Raw genomic sequence first — 22,594 nt, 5'->3', positions numbered from 1 at the left:
CGATTTAACTTTGGTCGTCACGCAGCCGAGCATGACCGTGTCCTCATTTTTGTCCACATACAAACTGGCTACTGGAGAATCATAGCTTGTTGCTTTCTCTCCCTTTCTCTCTCCCTCCCTTTTTCTGCCTGTATGTTTCAGTACTGCACTACGTGGTATATTTACTCAGTGGATACTTAGGAACACAAGAGGTTCCTAAAACGTTTTTTAAAATTAATACCTCCTATAATGTTTTGCCATTCTGGCCCAGAGCAGCAGCTGACTTGTTGCATCAACGAGAAGTTATTTGACCTTTCTTGTCCTTTCCATTGGTTGAATGCCTTGGGAATAGTCATCTGACAAGAGACTTCCTGGATTAGGCTTGTAATCAGCCACCATCTTCTTGGATGTATAATATATTTCACAGCTATCTTTAGAGGCATATAAGTGCTGTTTTTTAATAAGACAAATTATATTGTTAGACATACTGAGGAAATTGCTATGTTTTTAAAATCCTTGCATATATTTATTTTTACAAGGTACAAATGAGGAAAAATATGTTCTCTTTGTTCAGCACATATAAACAAAAAATGCCAACTTAGAAAGGAGAAGAGAAATTGAGCTGGTGAGCTGTCCCATTACAAAATGTCTCCCTCCCCCCCCACACACACACACTGTCTTGTGCATAAGACGATAGCACTCCTAACTGTTACAAGTAATCACCAGAATTGTGTTTTTTTTCTGTCAGAGCCTTCCTAATCATTCCAGTTTATTGCTTTGTTTCATCATTGAATTATTAGTATAATAAACATCTTTCCTTCTTATAGACCAGCTTATAGCAGAAGATCATCTTACCAAAGTTAGGGAAGAAACAAAGTTATTGAAAGGTTTGTAATTATTGAATGTATTTAATGTCTTTTAACGATGAATGGGATTGAACCTGAGTTGCCGGATAGCAGTTTAGTCTTTGCTAGTTCTTTATTTTTTTAAAAAATAAATCCTTGCATTGGTGTAGCACCTTCTACATTAGGAGGCCTTCAACATTTTTCACGAGTTTACCATAAAGTGCAGTAGCTGGAAGTGAATTTGCACACAGCAACGTCCAACAAACAGCCATAATGTGAATTACCAATTTTATTTGGGGAATTGTTGGACAGGATACTGGAACAAACTCCCTTCTCTTTACAAACATGGGGTTTTTAATGTCTTACTGAGCAGGCAGACGGGAACTTGATTTAATATTTCATCTGCACCCCCAGCACTGCATTGGAGACTCAGGATAGACTATGTGAGTTCAGTCATAATGTGGGGGTTGTACCTTTAACCTTCTGACTCTACATCTGAGACTGCTATCAGCTGAGCAAGTCTGACACCTCTTTTTGCATTAGATTTAATATAATACCTAATTCATCATTTATCAAATTCAGGGATTATTATTATTATCATTTTTTTTCTTAAATATACTGAAAACTTAATGAATTTCATAGAAATCAACAGGAATACCAGTTGAGAGATCAGTAACTTGTGTTATTTCTAAACTGCATTCATGAAGGATTGTTTTTGGTTTTGAATAGTGCCAATATTATCTGTCGCTGTCAAATTAATAATAATAATATTATTAAATTGAACCTTAAGGGTTTTTTATTTGCTTTTGGTTGCTTTTGAATTGAATTTCAATTGCATTTATGAGACTGCAAATGTTGATAACATTTTAAAAGTACAGTTGATTGTTTTATTGCTGTGAAACTGAATTGTTGAAATTTTTCTCACAAAGTTACTAGGATCAAAACAGCTAATTAATGTCAGCAGAACTGGCATGATATCCTGTTAGTGATTATTTATAGAATCTTATGCAGTGGGACTCCATGAAGTCAGTTTCCCAGTTTACTTTTAAATTCTCTGTTCTTTAAAAGCGAGGAACATGTCCACTGGTTCTTGATGGTATTAAAGGGTGCAGGATTAAGAGAATTGTACCTATGGTATCTGGATCTTATCATGATGTAAAAACAATAATTCCTCAATTTGTAGACAAATAAAAAGCTTTCAGCGGCAAGTAAAATGCAGGTGATCAGTGGTACGAAATGGGCAGAAAATGTTATGAGTATTGTTTCAACCAGTTACCATAGTTTTACGATAACGTAGGTCTATGTCGAATCCAAACGAATAAGTTGCCGGGGGAGGAGGAACAGGGATATATTTTGCCTCTAAAAAGCTGCAATAATATGGGTAAAGAAATCATCTGTTGTCCATCCAAATAACCAAAGAGACAATATTTTTCAGGCATAGCAGTTCTTTCTTTTATAGAGCCCTTTTTCCAGTATCTATCATCACTTTATGATACATTATGGAAAACCATTTCTAGGTTTGTAGTTGACCTACATATTCTAGCATTTTCTGTTTTTATTTATATAATTGTACTTTGAGTGTTTTTCAACAGCAGCTTATCCTTATGGAGCCTTCATGTAGGAGAAACATCTCTAGACACTTTACAGAAGTGGAATGGGAGCAAGGTGGGAGATAACCAAAGGCATTGGTCAAAGTCAAGAGTATTTAGAAGGGTTTTGAAAGCAGAGAGGGGTAAGAGTGAGCTAGAGAGCAGGGCCTAAGGAGCTGAAAGCTCAGCACTAATGATGGAACAATGGAGGCAGGGGACATGTAGCCGATATGAGTTAGCTGAGTAGATGGGGCTAGAGGAGATTGAGGCGTTAAGTAGATACACGTAGGCATGCATGAAATATCACAAGGCTGCTATTGTCTACTGAAATCCTAACTGGAGGAGAGACGGGCAGATGGAAAATTCCACTGTAGCTGCACAAAATTGTTACACCAACAGTACTGATATCCTTGTGATAACACTGATCAATAGTTTATAATCTCTTGCACTTTTGAAAACCTTCGCAAATGAAAAAATATGCATGTGTAACAAATTACATCCAAAGGTGTTGCACATACAATGCTATTTCTATGTACAATGCTATTTCCCCAAAACCTGAAACATAAAGTGCTTTGTTTCTAATGGTATGTTTCATAACTAAACACTTAGTTAAAATGTTCCAATTGGAACAAGTAGCTCTGGATTGTTAGCCAATTGGCAAGCAAAGTAAATGCACTCCCTGTAGAGTCCTGTAGCTTCGTATTTAGAGGACTCGCCTCGCAAGCGAGACGACCTGGGTTTGATTTCCAGGCAGGACAAAACATTGGGCAAGTTTCCTTACTCCACACGCCTCTGTTCACCTTGCAGCAAGTAGGATCCTGGTTGTTAGTCAATTGACGGATCGCTTTTCCGGGGGTAATAATTCCTTCAAAAAATAATAATTTGGTCATTCAATCCACGACTGCTGTGCGCAATTGGCTGCTGTGGTTCGCCCACAAAATATACAGTCAATTCAATTTACAGTATATTCTGTGAAGCGCTTTCAGACGTCTCGAAAACGTGATCAGGTGCTATATCAAATCCAAGGAGTATTATTAGAAAAGGATTGTCTATTTTAGCCAAGCAGCTGTGTGCTCAGTTGGAGAGATTCAGCTTGGTAATGTGACGATTTGTGGATAATGAGGGATGCTGCCAATTTTTTCAGACTTGGGAGTACCCATTTGTGCCTTTTTTTAAAAAAGGAAAATTTTAGCTTTGAATCCATTATACTGTAAAAAGGCTCCTTTTTTTGCAATTGGTTGTGCATTCAGTTCAGCGATTAATTATCTTGGTTTAGTAGACTGATAACTAAGTTTTCTTCCCCTTTGAAGTTCATTATGCTACCCTTCTGTTTAAAGTGGACTCTTCTGTCTTTACTCAGAAAATCAACCCGAAACAAAGGAATCTGACATGTCTGACACACTCAGCCCAAGTAAGGACCGAAGCGGCGACGATACTACAGGTAATTGTGTGTGATTATTAAATTCAAATGTTGCATTTCTTTCAATATAAGGTTGTGCTGAATGCTTGTCCCCTTAGTGGAATTATTTGTGTGCTATGTCTGATGTAGATTACTAAATAATGTAATTGCAAACATGAAGTTAAAAATGCATTGAACTTTTTTTCATTTTAGTTGAATCTTAAAATATTTACCATGTTTGTTCATTGGATGTTGTTTCACAGGTTTGTCCCAGCAGCTTGGGACATCCTCCTGACATGAAAAGCACTATACAAATGTAATTTGTTGTTTGTTTTTCTGAAAAATCTTTCTTACACTGCAAAAAAGGCAATACTTGTTTTCTGTGAATGTTCAGAAATGTAGTTCTTATAAAGTTTTATACAAAGAGAAGAAATTGTACTGAACAGCTATAGTAATTTGTTTCATTTTATAAACAAAAAAACTGTTTTGTTTCTCATACTCATTGCATCAGAAGTACAGCTGTTAAAATCTCAGCCATTGAATCAGCAGTATGCTTGTTTAGTTTGCCATGGTATCTGCGAATGTTTTCGTGGTATAACTTTTTAAATCTTATTGCTAAGTAGCACTATTTTGTGAGAACCAGCAACACTCTGACTTCACAAACCACCTTTTTTGACCTTATTTTGACCTTTTAGCAAGTAGTTTTTATGAGGAACCGCTGCTGTTGCTGCTGATACACTGTTACAGACACTGCTACGTTGATTGTGGTATTTCTTTCTTTTTACAGATTGCCAAATGGATGAACAGGAGCTGAATGAATCTTTGAATAAAGTTTCATTACTAAAAGGTATAATTCCTGCTCTTTTATTTATGCTGTGATGTTCAAGCATAACTACTGTATATGGTTTTCTGCCGACTATTTACTCACTGCTCGATTATGTGCGTGGATGTGGAACGTGCTCATAAGCCATGCTCTTTTCCTGCTATTACTGAAAATTATCTGAAAATGATACAGTTTTAGCTTTTAGTTTGTTGCCATCTGATTAGAAACCTATCTATATCCAGTGCCAACGATGGAGTGGCAAAGTATATGTAATGAACCAGTGTTCTATGTGGCTGTATAAAATGTAAGCATCTGGCGAGTTATTCTAAAGCTTGTCAAAGTTCGATCCTTTCAATATTTCTTAATTTGCTGCTCCATGTTCTGTAAAGCATTTCGTTAAAGCATACTTCAACTGTTTAAATTTCTTTAACTAAACATTGTGTTCTATTTTTGTTGATGTATTCGGACTCAGTTACATTCGTTGATGAGACTGGATGTAAAATCTCCAATCATTTGAATTAAACAGATCCTGAAGCCATTTTTGTGGAATTAAACAACTTTAGTGTACCAAACAACAGGGCAGTGTGATCTTAGCTTCTCTATTCATGTATGATAAAAATGTATTACAATCCACTGGAGATTAAGGGAAGCCAACTGTGACAGATTCTGGGCGGTTACAGTCTAACCAGCAATTGGAGTCTGTTTGCCTTCTGACCTTATATAGAATTCTTCTGTGAAGTTTGTTCAACTACCTTGTCTAAAAAAATTTCTTTGAAAAATGCATGATTGTCCAGTTAATTCACTTTCCATGACATAGTTTGCCTAGGTTTAAACAGGCCTTCATTTTAGTCTTTCTATTACTCCACTAAAAAAGAACTATTGTTACTCCTTATATGGTCTCAATATTGTCTAGTGTAACAGTACATCAGTGCTCTTGAAATATTCAGATATATTGAAAGAGGCATTCTAGGTTTGCACCTTGGGACATCCTCCTGACGTGAAAGGCGCTATACACAAATGTAATTTGTTGTTGTTGTTTGTAATTGTATCTGTAGTTGGATTCAAGAAGTTCAACTGCAAATTGTTTATTTTCATGAAGACATACATGATTATAATGATGTAGTGTTGTAAAATCAAGTACTTTCTTGGAAGCAACCCTTCACAGCAGCTTTTTAAAAATAATTAACTATTTGATGTAATGCAATAAATGTCTTGCTACAAAAGGAAAGTTTTGGGGTGGGGAGGGCTCTAATTAAACTGTAGCTTGGGTGCATTCTGTTGCATATGTTCCAGAGCTAGAGGATATTACATTAGGCTACCTTTTGAATAATTATTTACATTGAAAAATCCCCTTACCATTAGCAGCAGCTTGTCTGTGAAAGTTATGGAGATTTGTTTATGAACTTGAACACACATTCATACTAATTATGATTTGCTTGACTGTCATTTAATTTTTTTTTGCTGCCTTGACCACGTTGGATACACAAATCTAGCTGTACTTTGTGCTCATTAGTGCAGTGGCATGACCATTTGTTCATCAGTATGAGTGGCAAGTAAGCAGTGATAGTAACTGCTTGCACTGATAGAAGGTGGTGTGGGGGAGTGGATCCAGCTTCACAAACACAATGTGGTGTAATTCATTCGTACTGTGTTCTTTTAATTGTCTTCAACTGTACTTTTGACCATTTTTCTGCCCCTCATCAGCTTCCCTTAACCCTTATCCCAATTTAGTCTCCCAGTCGATTGCTGTGAGATGTCTTCTCAACATGAAAGAGCCTATATAAATGTGATTTGTACTTATAGAAAGGAGCTGACTTACACACCAGCTTTTTTTTATCATTATAAAAATATAATTTGTATAAATTATACAGCACAGAAGGAGGCCATTTGGCCCATCTTGTCTGTGCCGGGTCTTTGAAAAGAGCTACCCAATTCAATCCCACTCCCCCACGCTCTCCCCACAGTCCTGTAAACTTGCCTCCCCAAATAATTATCTACTTCTCTTAAAAGTTGTTATTGAATCGGCTTCCACCACCCTTTCAGGCAATGCATTTCAGATCAAAAAACTCGTATCAGGTTTTCCTTTAACAAATTCATGTTGGCTGTCCTTTATTAACCCATATTTTTCTAAGTGAAAATTTATTTTGTCCCAGATTATATTCTCTAGAAGTTTCCCCATTAGTGATGTTAGGCTGACTGGCCTGTAGTTCCCGGGTTTATCCTTCTGCCCCTTTTTGTACAGGGGAGTAACATTTCCAATCCTCCAGCACCACCCGGTGTCCAAGGAGGATTGAAAGATTGTTACCAGAGGCTCTGTTATTTCCACCCTTACCACCTCAGTAACCTCGGATGCATCCCGACCTAACCAGGTGACTTATCTACCTTGAGCACAAACAATCTTTTTAGAACCTGCTCTTGGTTTATTCTTATCTTATCCAATTTCTCTACCCTCTCCTCTGATACTGTGGCATTGGCTGCATCCTCTTTTGTGACGACAGATGCAAAGTACTCATTCAGTATGTCAGCCATGCCCTCTGCCTCCACAAGAAGATTTCCTCTTTGGTCCCTAATTGGGCCAACCCTACCTTTGACTAACCTTTTATTCTTTATATGCTTCTAAAATACATTAGGGTTCCCTTTTATGTTACCCCCTAATCTTTTCTCATACAATCTCTTTGCCACTCTTAGTTCCTTTTTCAGTTCTCCTCTGTACTTTCTATATTCTATTTGATTATCTTTTGTATTTTGGACCTGACATTTATCATAAGCCTCCTTTTTCTGTTTTATTTTAATCCCAGTGTCCTTATTCATCCAGGGAGGTTTGGATGCCCTACCTTTCCCCTTTGTGGGAATGTATTTGTTCTGTCCCCAAACTATCTCCCCCTTGAAGGCTTCCCATTGCTCGTTAGCTGTTTTACCTGCCAATTTTTCTTTCCAATTCTTTTTTAACTTAATTAGCCCTCTTCCAATTGAGTATCTTCACCTTTGATTGTTCCTTGTCCCTTTCCATAATTACTCTAAACCTAATGATGTTGTGATCACTTTTGTCCAGATGCTCTCCTACTGAAACCTGCTCCACTTACCCCACTTCACTCCCCAGAACTAGATCCAGCACTGCTTCCTTCCTTGTTAGGCTGGAAACATACTGATCCAGAATGTTATCCTTAACACAATTCAGGAATCCTTCCCCCTCCTTGCCCTTTACACTGTTATTTTGCCAATCTATGTTAGGATAATTGAAGTCCCCCTTTATCACTACTCTATTGGTTTTACATCTTTTTGAAATCTGCTTGCAGATTTGCTCGTCTATCTCCTTCCCACTATTTGGTGGTCTATAGTATACACCTAACAGAGTAACAGCTTCTTTTCTACTCCTTAACTCTAACCAAATAGATTCTGTTTTTGGACGCATCGTCCTTTTCCAGGGGGGTAACCGTGTCTTTAATCAATATTGCCAAGCCCCCTCCTTTTTTTTCCTTTCCTATCCTTCTAGGTTGCAGCCAGGAATATTCAGCTCCCATTCGTGCCCTTGTTTGACCCAGATCTCCATTATTGCCACTACATCGTAACCTCATGTGGCAACTTGAACCTGCAGCTCACCAATCTTATTTACCACACTCCATGCATTTACGCACATGGACTCCAAGACCGACTGAGTCTGTTCTGCATTTCCCTGTCTAATCCGTCCTTTTTATGGACTATTCTTTATTACATTGCTATTCGTCTCTCCCAGCCCTCTATGTAACTTGTTTGTGTGATAGTACATCTTGATTCCCTTCCCGCCTCAAAATTAGTTTAAACCCTTCCCCAGGGAACCACTTAACCTCCCTGCGGGGACATTGGTCCAAACCCTGTTCAAGTGTAACCCAACCATTTTGTACAGGTCCCATCTGCCCCACCTAGTCCCAATGATCCAGGATCCTGAAGCTTTTTCCCTTGCTTCTGATACTCTCTCCCTATAGGACCTCAGCCCTTTTTTTTTCCCTGCGTCCTGGATCCCAACATGGACCACGACTTCTGGGTGTTCCCCTTCCCCCTGTAGACTGTTTTGCACCCGTTCCATGATGTCTTCAACCCTGGCACCAGGGAGGCAACATACTATGTGAGAGTCAAGTCTTTGGTTGCAGCAATGCCTGTCTATTCCTTTCACCATTGTGACAATTGCATTGACACTCTTCCCTGTGTCCCCCTGGCATCCATTTGCTTTTGACTCCCCTTCCCAGAGGTATCATCACTCTGACCGGTAGTCAGTACAGAGAATAGGTTTGTAAGTGCCACACTCCAAGGACGATCTAGATGAGGACATCGAAGTTGACATATCTAAATTTGCGGATGACACAAAACTAGGAGGAAGTGTCAACAGAGGATGTCATTAAAAAAAATGCAACGAGACATAACTAGGTTAGGTGATTGGGCAGGTAGGTGGCAGATGAAGTATAATGTAGGGAAGTGCGAAGTCATCCACCTAGATAGCAAAAACAGTAGAGCGGGTTATTTGTTAGAAGGGGAGAAATTGGAATGTGTTAGCATCCAGAGGGACTTGGGTATTCCTTCTACACCAATCACAGAAAGTTAGTCTGCAGGTGCAGCAAACAATTAGGAAGGTGAACGGTATGTTAGATTCATTATGAAAGGATTAGAGTATAAGAGTAGGGAAGTCTTGCTGCAACTCTATAGGGCCCTGGTGAGACCACACTTGGAATACTGTGTGCAGTTTTGGTCTCCTTATTTAAGGAAGGATGTACTTGCCTTGGAGGGGGTGCAGCGTAGATTTACTAGCTTAGTACCAGGGATGAAGGGGATGAGTTACGAGGATAGGCTGATTCATCTGTTTTACTTCACAAAGCATGACTTTTTGGCACTTACCCATTTGCCTGCAGATTATTTGTGGAGTTCTGCAGTTAATAATATAATAATAATAATAATCCTTGCATTTGATATAGCGTTTTTCACGTCGGGAGGACGTCCCAAAGCGCTTCACAGAACACACTGTAAAGTGAATTGACTGTATATTTGTGGGCGAACGCGGCAGCCAATTGCGCACAGCAATGTCCCACAAACAGTCGTAGATTGAAAATGACCAATTTAATTATTGTTTTTGGTTTTGGAGGCATTATTATTAGGCGTGTGGAGTAAGGAAACTTGCCCAAGGTTTCGCCCTGCCTGGAATAGAACTCAGGTCTCTCACTTGCAAAGCGAGTGCTCTAACCACTGAGCTACAGGACTCCACCAGGACTAACCAGTTCAGTGGTTAGAGCACTCACCTCGCAAGCGAGAGGACCTGGGTTTGATTCCCAGCCAGGGTGAAACCTTACTGCACGCGTCGTTTACCTAGCAGTAAGTGGGACTCGTTGTTAGTTGATTGACAGTTTGCTTTTCCGGGAGTAATAATCCCTTCAAAAACATTTTTTTAAAAAAATAATAATTTGGTCCCTCAATCCATTGTGAGATACTGCTGTGCGTAATTGGCTGCCGCGAGTCAATTCACTTTACAGTATATTCTGTGAAACGCTTTGAGGCGTCTCGAAGGCGTGATAAAGTGCTCTGTTAAATGTAAGGATTATTATTATTAGAGGCTATGCAATGGACTGAAATTTAGCCAGGAAAAATAATTACCTATTACATTTTTGTTTTGTGCAGAAATAGATTTTTGAATGAGTGCATATCATAATGATATCAGAACTTTAGATATTGTCCCAATGGTTTAATCACCTCTCTGCAGCTGATTAAAAGCTGATGATTTTATAGATGAGACTAGGTGATTCTTTGAAATGTAAAACAAAAAGCTACTTGGAAACTTTTACTCATTAAAGTATTTAGTGTGCAAGTCATTGTAGAATAACACCTGATTCTGTACACGGTGACATGAAATATTTCTAACAATAATTGGATTCCTGTGGTGCGTTATTCTATTGGTGAGTTGTGTCTCAATTTAGTACTTGACTGAAAAGTTGTGCAAAAGTCAAAGGATATATTAAATGTGTCTTCAGCATAAAATGACATCACAAGTCCATGCACTTGTAGTTTAATATTTTGTAGACCAAGCTGAAATAATTCCTTTTCTTAAAAAGAATACAGAAATCTGTACAACCGCCAGCCACAGATTTGTGAGGACCGTTCCAGTTTGGTGTCTCCCTGTAATCAAACTACCCTACTGTAGGTTTCTTAATTAAATATTTATGCACATATTCTACTCTTTGCTGTATGAAAAGCCTAGAGAAATTGATATAACAAATGTACATTTTTTTCCAAAGAAACGACTGTGGGAAAAGTAGGTTCCAGATGCCACCTGCAGGCAGCAGTGGAAATCCAGTGGAGTTCTTTGCATTTACTGGGTCTGCAAACAATTGTTGTTATGCAGTTTTGTTTTTGTTTGGTTGTCCTGAATTGATACAGGAGTCTGTTGTAGAATTGCTCGGACTCTGGACCTCTTATCACACAGATTGGTAATGTGATGAAAGTATCTTGAAAGTATTTTTTTGCCCCTCCATCCATTTTCAAAATGGAAGCAGCTCAAAGAAGCTTCAGTATTGTGGATTTTAATCCAGCAAATAGAAAATTAAATTGTGATTCTGTTTAAATGGAGTCAGAGCAAATTACAAAAAAAACTTCCAACAAATAAAAACATCCAGTCGCGTTTTATATAATAGACTGAATTAAACTCTGCTTGACTGCATTGCGCTCATGTACACTTTTCTCAACTGCAAGCACCAGTCTAATTTGGTACATTAGATTTTTGAATACTGCTTTTGCATCAGATGTTATCCAAAATGTCAACATGGCTCAGTTGGTAGGACTCACGCGACTTGGTCAACAGTTTAGGGGTTCAAGTCCTGCCTTGGGAGCTCATGTTCTTAAGCTGCAGTGTTGGGGAAGGGCTGCATTGTCAGCAGCCGCCCTTCAGATGGGACGTTGTTTGTTCAGGTAGACGTTAAAGAACTTAATACATTATTGGGAAAGAGAAGCTGGTGTCCTAGATATCAAATCTCCAGTTAAGTTAGTCATTCACCTACTGTCTGTTTGTGGTACATTAAGAGGTACAAATTGGCTGCCGTTTTCATTTACACTGTGATGTGCTTTAGCACGTTCTAATGTGATAAAGAGCTATATTTTTTTTTGGTCAGCTGGGTGTCTGACACTTGTGGAAACCATGCTTAAAAATATCCAAACCAAGCTGAGATTTCCATGCAGCCCATCTACACACGGAAATCCCAGAGATAGATTGTTGGAATCGAATGCACATTCTCTCCCTGGAGGGATGCGTCCTGCTTATCTAATTCCGTAAAGTATTAGGTGCAAGTTGGTAAGATCCAAGGCTTGGGATCCCCATAGTATGCATTGAGGTAATGCTGGAGTCTAACCAGCTAAAACTGCATAGGTTACCATTGATATCGCTGACCAGCAAGCTTTTCCACTGCATGTCCAGCTAGGACCACCCTACATGTTAGGGCTTTGGATTGCTGGGTTAACAGGAACTGAGTGGGATGACTCCCTGCGAGTGACTGGTTTGCCCTTCCAGGTCCTGCCGATGAGTCGGGCTGTCTGTGCTGTCATCAGCAGGGCCCTGGAATACTGCGGACTTGTTTGGCTCAGGAACTGGACTACCGAGACCGCCCTAGAGGGCTGGCTCGATTCCGACATTCCATTGCCAGGCATGTCACCTTGGAGCTAGTTCAGCTTCAAGGAGACCCTGCTTATCTGCCCCCCCCCCCTCCAAGGAGGATAGTCACTAATTGGTCGTTCGACACTTGACAAATACTGGTTTGAGCCTCACTAGGGGGATGGTAAGTACAAGGAACTCCCTGTGAGCTTCCCAGTGGGCAACCCATCTCAGCATGAAAATGGGTAATAGCATCGCCACCATCTTCCTATCCGGAACTCGGCCACACATCCCTTCCCATTGAATGATGGTTCCACCAATTGGAGGTGCAGAGTTTATTCAGCAGCTGCTTGACTTCGCAGGCCAATCAAGGTGGATTCCAGACGCTGGGCATACAAATGTGTTCATAAACTCAGACTCCAGGTAGCACCTTCCAGCAGCTGTCACCCCAAGCCTCAGAGTTTCCTCAACAGCTGTCTGGAGGGTATCTGCCTTCATCGTGATGGGTGGACCTTTACACGACAGCTTTTGACATGCCAACCACCTTGATGTTCTTGAGGTCCAACTCCAGTGCCACATACCAGGCTACTCAGCACCAGCTGCTCAATCCAGGTCCTCATGTGAGGGACCTTGGCAAATAGATGTACCCACTATGAAGCCAATTCTGCCTCCAGGGTGCTTAGCGACAGATCAGTGTAGGCTGGAGCCCTCCCTCCCTAAAGCTGTTTCCCGTGTTTGCCACAAATCCATCTCACTGTCTGATCCTGGAGTTTGCAGATGGGTCGGTGGAAACCTCTCCGCTGCATCCCCAGGAGCTCAGATCCATAAAGGAGGACTGTTTGCCCACAGGTCTTGTATGCCACAAGCTTGACCTGCATTGGGACTTTGCTGTCCTTGAAGAGGGATGAGCATGACCAGAGTGCTTTTCGTTCCTTCTCAACGCAGTCCTTCAGGACAGTGTCCAGGCTGAAATTGGTGTCCACCATGACCCCGGGGTACCGATAAGAGTCAGAGATTGGGACTGATGCCCCTTGTGTCTTCCAATCAATTCCCTTGATGTCTTCCCTTGGGCTGTCCAGAACCATGATTCTACACTTAGGAGCGCCATGTCCCACCTGTATTCAAGATGGCAGGTGCAGTACAGAAGATCCCTGGGTGAGTCCGTCAGCAGCACAATATCATCCACAAACAGAAGTGCTGCAATCCAACTGCAAGATTTGTTCTCTTTCCTCTGCTATTCTGGATTTGTGGAGTCCTGTAGCTCAGTGGTTAGAGCACTCGCTTTGCAAGCGAGAGACCCAAGTTCAATTCCAGGCAGAGGGCGAAAACTTAGGCAAGTTTCCTTACTCCACACAGAGCCTAATAATAATCCCTCCAAAACCAAAAACAATAATAAATTGGTCATTTTCAATCTACGACTGTTTGTGGGACATTGCTGTGCGTAATTGGCTGCCGCGTTCGCCCACAAATATACAGTCAATTCACTTTACAGTGTGTTCTGTGAAGCGCTTTGGGACGTCCTCCCGACGTGAAAAGCGCTATATCAAATGCAAGGATTATTATTATTATTATTTGTGGGCACTAGGTGGCATTGTGTTACTTATCAGAAGATAATTATATTAAAAAAACCTTGCATTTGATACAGTGCCTTATCACGTCTTTGAGACGTCTCAAAACGCTTCATAGAATATACTGTAAATGAATTGCTGTATAGTTTGTGGTAATTGAATTTAACATGGCTGCAATAGCTAAATGTTTCTCTTCTCTGCTTTCTAATATTCAGTCAGCAAAGTGCTCAACCTCCAATTATGAATGTCCTGTTCATATCTTAAGTAACACAGGAGACAATCATGGCTTAGAAGAATATTGAATTTAATTTTGATTCAACGGTCAGATCCAATTTTTATGACTGAGTAAGAAATATTTTTTGATTTGACAAAATGTATACCAAATGAATACTGGACTGGAGAAAGGCAGATGTTACTCCTATTTTTAAGAAAGGTAACAAAAGTAACCCAGGAAACTACAGACCAGTAAGTTTGATGTCCATTGTGGGAAAACTATGGAGACTCTTAAAGGTAAAATCACGGAGAACCTGGACAGAAATAAAATCGTAAATGAAAGCCAATATGGGTTCTTGTCAATCTAATTTACTGGTTTTCTTTGACGGTGTGACAAACGAGCTCGATAAGGGTAAGGCTGTGGATTTTGTATATCTGGATTTCAGTAAGGCCTTTGATACAATTCCTCTTGGGAGGCTGGTACTGAAAATAAAGAAATCGGGAATCAATATATTACAATATATTGTAACTGGTTGACCGGACAAGCCCAGAGGGTGGTGGTATAGTGGTGGTGGTGAATGTCATCAGACTGGGAAAATGTTACCAGTCGTGTTCCACAAGGGTCTTTTTGGGGACATCTTTTGTTGAATATTTTTAGAAATGGTCTGGATCTAGGAGTCACAATTATAGTGGCTAACTTTGTAGATGACACCAAGCTAATGAAGGTGGTAGGTTCCAAACTGAACAAGATAGGTTACAGGAGGATTTGAACATTGGACAGATGAAATTCAATGTGGAGAAATGTAAAGTACTTCACATGGGAACAAAAAATCCAGTAAGGGACTATTATTTGAACGGAAGAAAAATAATATGTATGGAAAATGAAAGAGATCTGGAGGTCCTGATTGACAATAAATTGAAGCTCTCACAACAATGCTCTGTGCCATTGATTAAAGCAAACCAGATATTAGGATGTATCAAAAGATCAATAGCAAGCCGAAATAGTGGGGTAATCCTGCCACTGTACAAATCATTGGTGACACCGTACTTGGAATACTGTGCGCAGCTCTGGTTGCCGAGAAAAGGATATGGGAGAAATCGAGAGAATACAGAGGAGGGCAACCAGAGCGATTGAAGGAATGGAGGGACTATGAGTCCCTCTATGAGGAGCGACTACATAAATTGGGCATGTTCATGCTGGAAAAGAGAAGGTTGAGAGGAGATATAATTGCTGTCTTTAGGATTCTAAAGGGGCTAGACAATGCAGACCATGACTGGCTGTTTCATCTAGTCCAGAATAGTAAAACCAGAGGACACGGCCTGCGATTGAAGGGGGATAAATTCAGAACAAATCTACGGAAACACTATTTCAGTGAGCGAATGGTGAACCTGTGGTACAGGCTCCCTAGGGTGACGTTTGCAGCAGGAAGTGTTGATTCCTTCAAACAAATTAGATAGTTTTCTTTTAGGAAATAACATTATGGGATATAAGTAGTTCGGGGCATATGTACATGCGACCGCCAGGAGGGTGGAAGGCGAACTAGATGGACCTTGGTCTTTTTTTCGTCTAGCATTTCTTATATTCTTATATTTTTTATGTTCCCGCCTCAAAACCCTCCTCTTTGGCAAGTGCTTCACAGATAAATTGATAGATCGGCAAGCAAAGGTGAAGCAACTAAGGAGATCAGGCCATGACATTGCTAAACACACCTTGCCACGTTCCCAAGCCTGTGTTTCCCTTTGTGAGAGAGAGGGAGTGGTTTAGGTTTAGGAGGTTCAGATCATTTATTTGGGTGGGGGGGCGAGGGGGACGTTTATGCATTGAAAGCAGGGATACTTTCAGGCAAAAATCTGGCTCACTTGGCAATGGACTGTCAGAATTAGGTCTGCCCTCCTTAGTGGTTTTTCTCTCTTTCTCGTTCACCCAGTTGCTGAGCCAAGTGGGTCCGCAGTACTGCTGGACTCTGCTGATGATGGTCAAGCATTGCTCTTCGGCAGTACTTGGAGAAACAGACTGAGAAGAAGAGATTTTTTCCCCCTTGGCCCCTGCTAACACTTCAAGCCAAAGCCCCCACGGGTAGGTTAGGGTGGGTTCGGGTGGTCCTAGCTAGACAAGCAGCGGGGAGCTTGACAAAAAGATCTTTCTAATGCTCCGTTCGCCAACTCTCAACAGACATTAAATTTGAATTAAACATTAAACACATGAGTCTCAATTCAAGCTGTCTATGATATCTTACGATATCTACCAAAAGAAGCAAAGGGGAGGTTAGAAGACATTTTTTCACTCAGCGAATTGTTCGAATTTGGAATGATCTGCCTGAAAGGGTAGTGAAGTCCGATTCGATAACAGCTTTTAAGGGAGAACTGGATAGGTATCTGGGGAAGACGGGTTTGCGGGGTTATGGGCAGAAAGCTGGTGATTGGGGTTAGTGAAAGTGACGCTCTGTCAAAGAGCCGGCACAGACTCGATGGGCCGAATGGCCTCCTTCTGTGCCGTAACATTCTATGAATCTATGAGGATGCTCCTGTTGCCGTGAGCCGGAAAGATCACAATTGCCTGAAATATTATTTAAGATAACTAATAAACGATCCAAGCCAACCCTGCTTAAAATGCCCCCATTTCTACTCACCATCCTCCTCACCTTCTCTCCACCATCGGTGGCTTTGCCTTCAGCCACTACGCTCTGAAATGTTGGAACTCTCTCCCTCAATCCCTCCATCTTGCCCCCTCCCTCCCTACCTTCAAATCCTGCCTAAGGACCTTCCTTTTTGGTTGTGCTTACTGTCCCTCCTCCCTCTCCCTGTGGCTCGTTGTCAGACTCTGCCACTGTAAAGCGTTCCGGGATGCTATATAAATTCAACCTGTTTTAATAATCCAATTTTTTTAAGGAAATTAAAATCTATTTTAACCCCTTAAAAAGTGTCAGCATCTTGACAGAATGGCAGATGGCTGAATTTGTGTAAAATGTAGAACTCATTTGATACCCTCCAATTAAAATTAGAAAAGTCTTTTAATTTTGCGAAACAATGAGGCTTTGACATAGATTCTGTAATTTGTAAATTGTAGCTAAGTATTGCACAAAGATATTTTGCAGCCCCTGTATTGTTGGAAATTGTGTGTCTGTTTCTCATATAGCATTATTTTAAGATGTGCATTTAATGCCAGAGCAAATGCACACTTTGACATGTCTCACAGAACTAACTTTTAGTGCAATTGCAGATGTACTTTTTTAGTATCAGATCTACTGGGTACAATTTAACATGGTTTAAACAGCAATATTTCCAATTCTATTAAATTATATTTGTCGTCTAAAACACAGCAAATTGTTCAGTTGGTCTACCATTCCTCTTGAATTCACCTAAAACACAGCAAATTATTCAGTTGGTCTACCATTCCTCTTGAATTATAATATAATCTTGAGCAGAGAGCCCACCAGAGCAATCTTGGAATGGAGTGAGCTAGGAACAGAGTGAGGCCTCTGCAACAAGAATTTGGTAAGAGTGGGAATTCGGGGCGGGGGGAAGGAGGTGCTTATAATAAATTTTTTTAAATAAAGAAAAACTTCTGTGAATGTGGCAGAACAGCGGAGACCTGTTCCATGCACATTGTGTGTGCAATGTGGGAACTCCAGGACTCTTCACTTGTATGAGTACAAATCGTGCTTGTACTGGACAACCTTGTGTGCAGGAAGTGCCTCTGGCTGCTCGAGCTCAGAGTTTCTGAGTTTCTGAGCTTGAGGAGAGCCTGGTGTCACTACAGTGCATCCGGGAAGCAAAAGCTTTTATGCATCGTATGTTTCAGGAAGTGGTCACCCCACAGCCACAGAGTGTTCAGGAAGAGAGTAAGTGATAGGAGGAAGAGACAGGCTCGACTGGCTCCAGCCTTGTCCTTGCACCCCGGACCCTCCGCCCCACCATTGCTGGCTGTGCTTTCAGTCACTATGCCCCGAAGCTGTGGAACTGTCTCCCTCAACCTCTTTGCGTGGCCCCCTCTTTCCGTGTTTTCAGGTCGCGCTTGAAGACCTTACTTTTTGAGCGCGCCTATGGCAATCATCCCCTGGCTCAGCATCGGGCTCTGCCACTGTTAAGTGTTTCGAGACTCCGTCCAGGGTGAAGGCCACTATATAGATGCAAGTTGTTGAGAAAGGCATTATCATGTCTTCAAGATGTCTCAAAGTGCTTCACAGACAATACTTTTAAGTGAATTGACTGTATATTTTGTGGACAAAACATGGCAGCCAATTGTGCACAGCAGTGTCCCACAAACAGTCATGGATTGATTGACCACTTTTTTTTAAAAGGGATTATTACCCCCGGGAAAACGATCCGCCAATCGACTAACAAGACTAACAACCGGGTTTCTACTTACTGCTAGGAAAACAGGCGTGTGGAGTAAGGAAACGATGTTTCACCCTGCCCGGGAATTCAATTCAACCCAGGTCCTCAAGCTTACGAAGCAAGTGCTTTAACCACTATGCCACATGAATCCAGGGTTAGAGTTTATGACATTACCAGCAATTTGACTGTTGGTCACTTTGTTATACAAATGCTTACTTTGTGTGATGAGATCATGTTTACATAGCCTTTGCTAATGGGAATTCAAGTCTGATCACGTTAAACCAATGGAAATCAAAACAATGCCCTCATTTATTGTAACATCAATGAGGCTCTCTTCTTAAGTGGAAACAAAGTCATTAAACTTGTCTGTCTTTTCAGTAGAATTTGAAGATGAAAGATTGAGATAGGATCTTTTAATACCTGATTTAAAGATTAAAATCATAGAATTATGCAGCATAGAAAGAGGCCATTCAGCCCATCATGGCTCTTTGAAAGAGCTGTCCAAATTAATCCCACTCCCCCGCGCTCTCCCCATAGCCCTGTAAATTTGTCCTCCCCAAATATCTATCAATTTCTCTCTTGAAAGTTGTTATCAAATCGACTTCCATCACCCTTTCAGGCAATGCATTCCAGATCCGAACAACTCACCGTGTGAAAACATTTCTCCTCACCTCCCCTCTGGTTCTTTTGGCAACTATTTTAAATCTGTGTCCTCTGGTTATTTGCCAGTGGAAACAGTGTCTCCCTGTTCACCCTATCGAATCCCTTCATAATTTTGAATAATTATTAAATCTCCCCTTAACCTTATCTGCTCCTTGGAGAATAATCCTAGCCTCAACTCATAACTAAAGTTTACCATCTTGGAGTCCTGTAGCTCAGTGGTTAGAGCACTCGCTTTGCAAGTGAGAGACCTGAGTTCAATTCCAGGCAGAGGGCGAAACCTTGGGCAAGTTTCCTTACTCCACACGCCTAATAATAATCCATCCAAAACCAAAAACAATAATAAAAATTGGTTATTTTCAATCTACGACTGTTTGTGGGACATTGCTGTGCGCAATTGGCTGCCGCGTTCGCCCACAAATATACAGTCAATTCACTTTACAGTGTGTTCTGTGAAGCGCTTTGGGACGTCCTCCCGACGTGAAAAGCGCTATATCAAATGCAAGGATTATTATTATTATTAAATCTCCTTTGACATCCTTCCTAAATTGTTGTGCCCAGAATTGAACACAGTACTCTAACTGAGGCCTAACTAGCGTTTTACAAAGGTTCATCGTAATCTCCTTACTCTTGTATTCTATGCCCCTATTTATAAAGCTGAATATCCTGTATGCTTTTTTAACAGCTTTATTTACTGGTCCTGCCACCTTCAAAAATTCACTTATGTGGACCCCCGGGATTCTCTGTTCCTGCACCTTCTTTAAGGTTTTACTATGGAGCTCATATTGCCTCTTCCTTATTCTTCCTCCCAAAATGCATCACTTTGTATTTCTCTGCATTAAACTTCACTGCCATTTTACCAGTCCGTCAATGTCCTCTTGCAGTCTGCTACTATCTTCCTCAATTTTTACTATTTTTCCAGCTTTGTAAAATGAAAATAAATTGCCTATGCGATTGCCTGGAGTCCTGTAGCTCAGTGGTTAGAGCAATCGCCTCCCAAGCGAAAGACCTGGGTTTGATTCCCGGTAGGGCGAAACCATAGGCAAGTTTCCTTCTCCACATGCCTGATAATAATCCCTCAAGAAATAAAAATAAATAAATAAATTGGTCACTCAATCCATGACTGTTTGTGGGACACTGCTGTTTGCATTTGGCTGCCGCGTTTTGCCCGCAAAATATACAGTCTTTACAGTATATTCTATGAAGCGCTTTGAGATGTCTAGAAGATGTGAAAAGCGCTATATCAAAGGATTATTATTAAGGTAGGTTCTCGTCATATGAAGTGTTGGGGAAAAAGAGAGAAGACGGAATGGTTACTGTAGCCTCTTAGGTCATTTGTGGTACACGCACTGGGGGATGCATCCAATGGTATGATTGAAAGTGGAAATCTCCCACAAGTACCATAACGTTTTTTTTGGAACATTTTAAAGTACCACCTCCACTGGGATACGTTGCAGGTTCATTTGCTAGTTAGTCTTTGTTAGTTTCTTGCTGCTTATTTGTACTGCTTACATTGGGGAGCTGTACATAGCAGAGAGCACTTGTACATTGGTGAGCAAATGGAAGGAGAAGAAATTGGGAAAAGCAATGTAACCCAACAGATGCCATAAGGTCCCATGTGTGATTTAAAAGTGGTAATTTGTAATGTATTGATTATACCTGATATATTTGAGATGGATTTTCAGTCAGATTATTAATTGCATTAATACTTTGTGACAGTGCATAATTACATTTTTTGTAATGAATCTAATGATTCTATGTCCGTTTATAGTTAGAATTCTGAATGTCTTTCATTTAGGTAATCAGTGGTCTTAAAATAAAACTAATGCAGATGATTTCAAAATCAAAGTTAAGAAGGGTTCAGACACTTCATTAAAAATTGGCCTTTGAAGACCTGACTACAAGTAGCATCAATAAACTGAAAAGGCATTCAACTACAGAATAATACATTGGTGTGAAGTAAAATGCTTTCTTTCTGCAGTGTTGGCCTGAAACACGTGAAAGAGCACTTCTGCCTTTTGACGATGTCTTTATATAAGTGTTCATTTTTATTGTTGAGAGATTGACAGATTATTACGAATGTCCAGTTTTGGGGTTGAGGAGCACAATAAATATTAAATACATAATGTAATCTTGATTTAGCACTATGATTCTTTAATGCAAAGCTACTTCCATTTCCTAGCAATTTTAGAATATCAATGGGATCAGGAAATGCAGTAGTTGTGACACACAATTGTTACTTGAAGACATTTCTGTATATCAGTACAGCATTATTCCAGAAACAATTGGATCTATTAAAACAATTCCAATCACATTTTTATGTTGTTCTATTAACTGAACAAACGTTATCATGAACAACATCACTCTTAATTTCCTAATAAGTCTTATACACAAGCAACAAATACTTCAAATCCCCAGAAAATTGCTTCTACTTATGTGGTATTTGTGCAGAAAATGTCTACTTGTGTCACCCAAGCCTACCAACCTGTCTGTATCTTATAATTATTTAGACTAGACCAGAGTTTCTTTTGTAATGATGGAAAATTCAGCTATGTGCATAATATATATAATATATAAAAGTTATCCCATCCTGTAAGTTCAATAATACCCCTGCTTTACTAAGAGTGAATTTTTGTTTTCTTAACATTGTTCTCAAAAACAGGCAATTTGCTTACTTGCAATAATATTAAAATGTCATCATTGCCACATTTAAGAAAAACAGCATCAATCAACTTCAAATTTTGTCACTTTAAAAATGGAACTGATTTTGTGCTTTTAGGTTCAGTCCATTCCATGCAATTGTTTAGCCCATTCTTAATATTACATAAACTTGCTTTTTTAGATGAGCTGCGACGTGTTCGTGTGGAAACTGGGGAGTCAGAGCATGAGATACAGGTATTACACAAAGAGCTGAAGGAAGCACAGGACTTGGCCAGGACCAGCAAAGAAAAATCCTTTGAATTGCAAGGTGAGTATATTGTCAGAGAGCCTAGAGAGAATAAGAGTTTATTATTAAATTATTTTATTAATTTATTAAATTCATAAAATAGAATCATAGAATCGTACAGCACAAAAAGAGGCCATTCGGCCCATCGAGTCTAGTTTGAAAAGAGCAGTATAATGTCAATCCCATTCCCCAGCCCTTTCCCCATAACCCTGCAAACCTGTCCTCCTCAAATACCCAACCACCCGTTTTTAAAAGTAGTTAACGAATCGACCTCGATAATCAAGGTCCCTCATTCCTGGTACCATCCTCGTAAATCTCCTCTGCACCCTTTCCAATGCCTTAACATCCTTCCTATAGTGTGGTGCCCAGAACTGGGCGCAGTATTCTAACTGAGGCCTAACCAGTGTTTTATATAGGTTAATCATAACCTCCTGACTCTTGTACTCTATGCCTCTATTTATAAAGCCTAGTATCCCATATGCTCTTTTTACAGCTTTATCTACCTGTCCTGCCACCTTCAAGGATTCATTTACCTGAACCCCCAGGTCTCTCTGTTCCTTCACCCCCCTTAAGATTGTATTACCAGCCTGTATTGCCTCCCCTCATTCTTTCTTCCAAAATGCATTACCTCAC

The 22,594-nt window shown here is 40.2% G+C and overlaps 1 protein-coding gene and 1 non-coding gene across 10 annotated transcripts in view; both read left to right on the top strand.

Moving 5' to 3' along the window:
• Positions 1–22,594, top strand: part of slmapa (sarcolemma associated protein a) — a 119,512-nt gene that overhangs the window by 61,851 nt on the left and 35,067 nt on the right. For all 9 annotated transcript variants that reach the window (XM_007910786.2, XM_007910784.2, XM_007910787.2 and 6 more), the window contains 4 exons: positions 807–866; positions 3,774–3,854; positions 4,600–4,659; positions 21,857–21,982. In XM_007910786.2, coding sequence (XP_007908977.1) covers positions 807–866; positions 3,774–3,854; positions 4,600–4,659; positions 21,857–21,982 — 327 coding nt within the window. The remainder of the gene's footprint in view (positions 1–806; positions 867–3,773; positions 3,855–4,599; positions 4,660–21,856; positions 21,983–22,594) is intronic.
• trnag-ccc lies at positions 19,977–20,048 on the top strand. The gene has a single exon. It is a non-coding gene; the product is annotated as a tRNA-Gly (tRNA).

This window comes from Callorhinchus milii, unplaced genomic scaffold (assembly GCF_018977255.1).
Source record: "Callorhinchus milii isolate IMCB2004 unplaced genomic scaffold, IMCB_Cmil_1.0 Scaffold12, whole genome shotgun sequence".
Lineage (NCBI taxonomy): Eukaryota > Metazoa > Chordata > Chondrichthyes > Chimaeriformes > Callorhinchidae > Callorhinchus > Callorhinchus milii.
The sequence above is the reverse complement of the archived record's forward strand: the minus strand, read 5'-3'. Positions and strand labels throughout refer to the sequence as shown.